Source organism: Nestor notabilis, unplaced genomic scaffold (genome assembly GCF_000696875.1).
Source record: "Nestor notabilis isolate BGI_N333 unplaced genomic scaffold, ASM69687v1 scaffold17634, whole genome shotgun sequence".
Lineage (NCBI taxonomy): Eukaryota > Metazoa > Chordata > Aves > Psittaciformes > Psittacidae > Nestor > Nestor notabilis.
Genome location: NW_009924474.1, coordinates 9,280 through 10,802, shown reverse-complemented (window position 1 = coordinate 10,802; position 1,523 = coordinate 9,280). Strand labels below are relative to the sequence as shown.

The following is a 1,523-nucleotide window of genomic DNA, read 5'->3' as shown; positions in this document are numbered from 1 at the left end:
GTGTCCCTGCCCGGGGCAGGGGTTGGTGCTGCAGGAGCTTTAAGGTCCCTTGAACTCAACCCATTTCATGGTTCTATGCAAATAGTCAGGAGCACAGGAGAAGCTGCTCAAGCCTTGAAAACATAGTGGAAAAGGCTCATTTTAGCAGCCATGATGTTAATCAACGTGCGCTGAACTTGAACCACAGAAATGGAGAATCTGGGGGAAAAAAGAGCAAAGTCAAGCAGTAATTCCCATGCTTCCCATAAGCCACTTGCCATCCAAGTGCTTTCATTGTGCTTTAGAAGATGCTTTTAAATCATGATCAGATGAAACCAAACCTATTTCAGGTCATGTTTTCCCTCTTCCACCACAAGGCAGAATCCTGGTACATTCCCATTCAGCCCAGCAGAGTTCCCCTGAATTGCTGGTGCAACTATAGGAACAAAAAGCAAAGCGGGGGTTTGTGTCTGGTTTAGTTTGTAGCCATCCAGAAGCCTTTTGTCTCCTCATCAGCCTGACCTGCTGCCAGGAGTCGTTTGCTGGAGGTGAGTTTACACAGTGGCAGCAGGATTGGGGTGGCTCTGCGGGAAGGAGATGGCTCTTCAGTCAACGCCATCTCAGGTCCCTTTACAACTCGCTGGAACACTCAACCATTGCCCAAACCCCGTCCAAGTAGTGACTCGCCTTTGCTGGCAGCGTTGTGACATTCCACAGTCTCCAGCACTTACCAGCAGGGAATGGAGCTTGGGAGAAACGGAATGACTCACCCAGATCGCGGAGCGAGTCTGCGGTTGACCAGGGATGTGACTCAAGGTCTCCTGAGCAAGAGGTCAAACCAAACCAAGAGGTTTTTGGCTCTAAATGTACAGATCATCGACAATATTCTGCTTCTGTGCAGAGGTGGGTTGAGGTCTTGCTCTTCCCATGGTCTCAGTTACCTTTGGAGATGCATTAAAAGCAACCCATGGATCACCGGCCAATCCAGACAGCAGCAAAAGCTTCAGGGCTGGCTCCAGCATCATGGACACTGAGGAACTAGCTTGGAATTAGCTGGAGAGGTGAGGTTCACCCCTCCCTCTCCCACACTGTCCCTTATGGGATGCTCCAAAAGCACTTCAGGCTGTGGGCCCCCCAGCCATGGGCACCACATGGGACCACCTTGGAGGACAGGGAAGCCAGGCGCGTGCTTGGAGGCAGTGGTTGGTCGGGGGTAGACTGGTTCAGGAATACCCTGAGGTGGTCAACATGAACCAGGAAAGGGCTTAGGAACTAAAAGGGGCAGGGAAAGGTCTCCTGACATCAATTGAGTCCCAAAGTCTGCTCTGAGGCCAACAGCTTCTGCCCCACAGGAGACCCAGCAGAAGGATGGAGGGAAGCATCCAGGTTAAACCAGACTATAGAATCATGGAATCATGGAATGGTTTGGTTTGAAGGGACCTTAAAGCTCCTGCAGCTCCAACCCTTGCCACAGGCAGAGAAACATACCCCTAGAGCAGGTTGCTCCAAGCCCCTGTGTCCAACCTGGCCTTGAACACTGCCCG

At 51.7% G+C, this 1,523-nt stretch overlaps 1 protein-coding gene across 1 annotated transcript in view; it reads right to left on the bottom strand.

Annotated features, from left to right (window-relative positions):
* Positions 1-107: 107 nt before the first annotated feature.
* The window catches only part of LOC104404238 (keratin, type II cytoskeletal 4-like), a 7,037-nt gene continuing 5,621 nt past the window's right edge, over positions 108-1,523 (bottom strand). The window contains exon 10 of the mRNA XM_010012623.1: positions 108-198. Within this exon, the coding sequence (XP_010010925.1) occupies positions 108-198 (91 nt within the window). The remainder of the gene's footprint in view (positions 199-1,523) is intronic.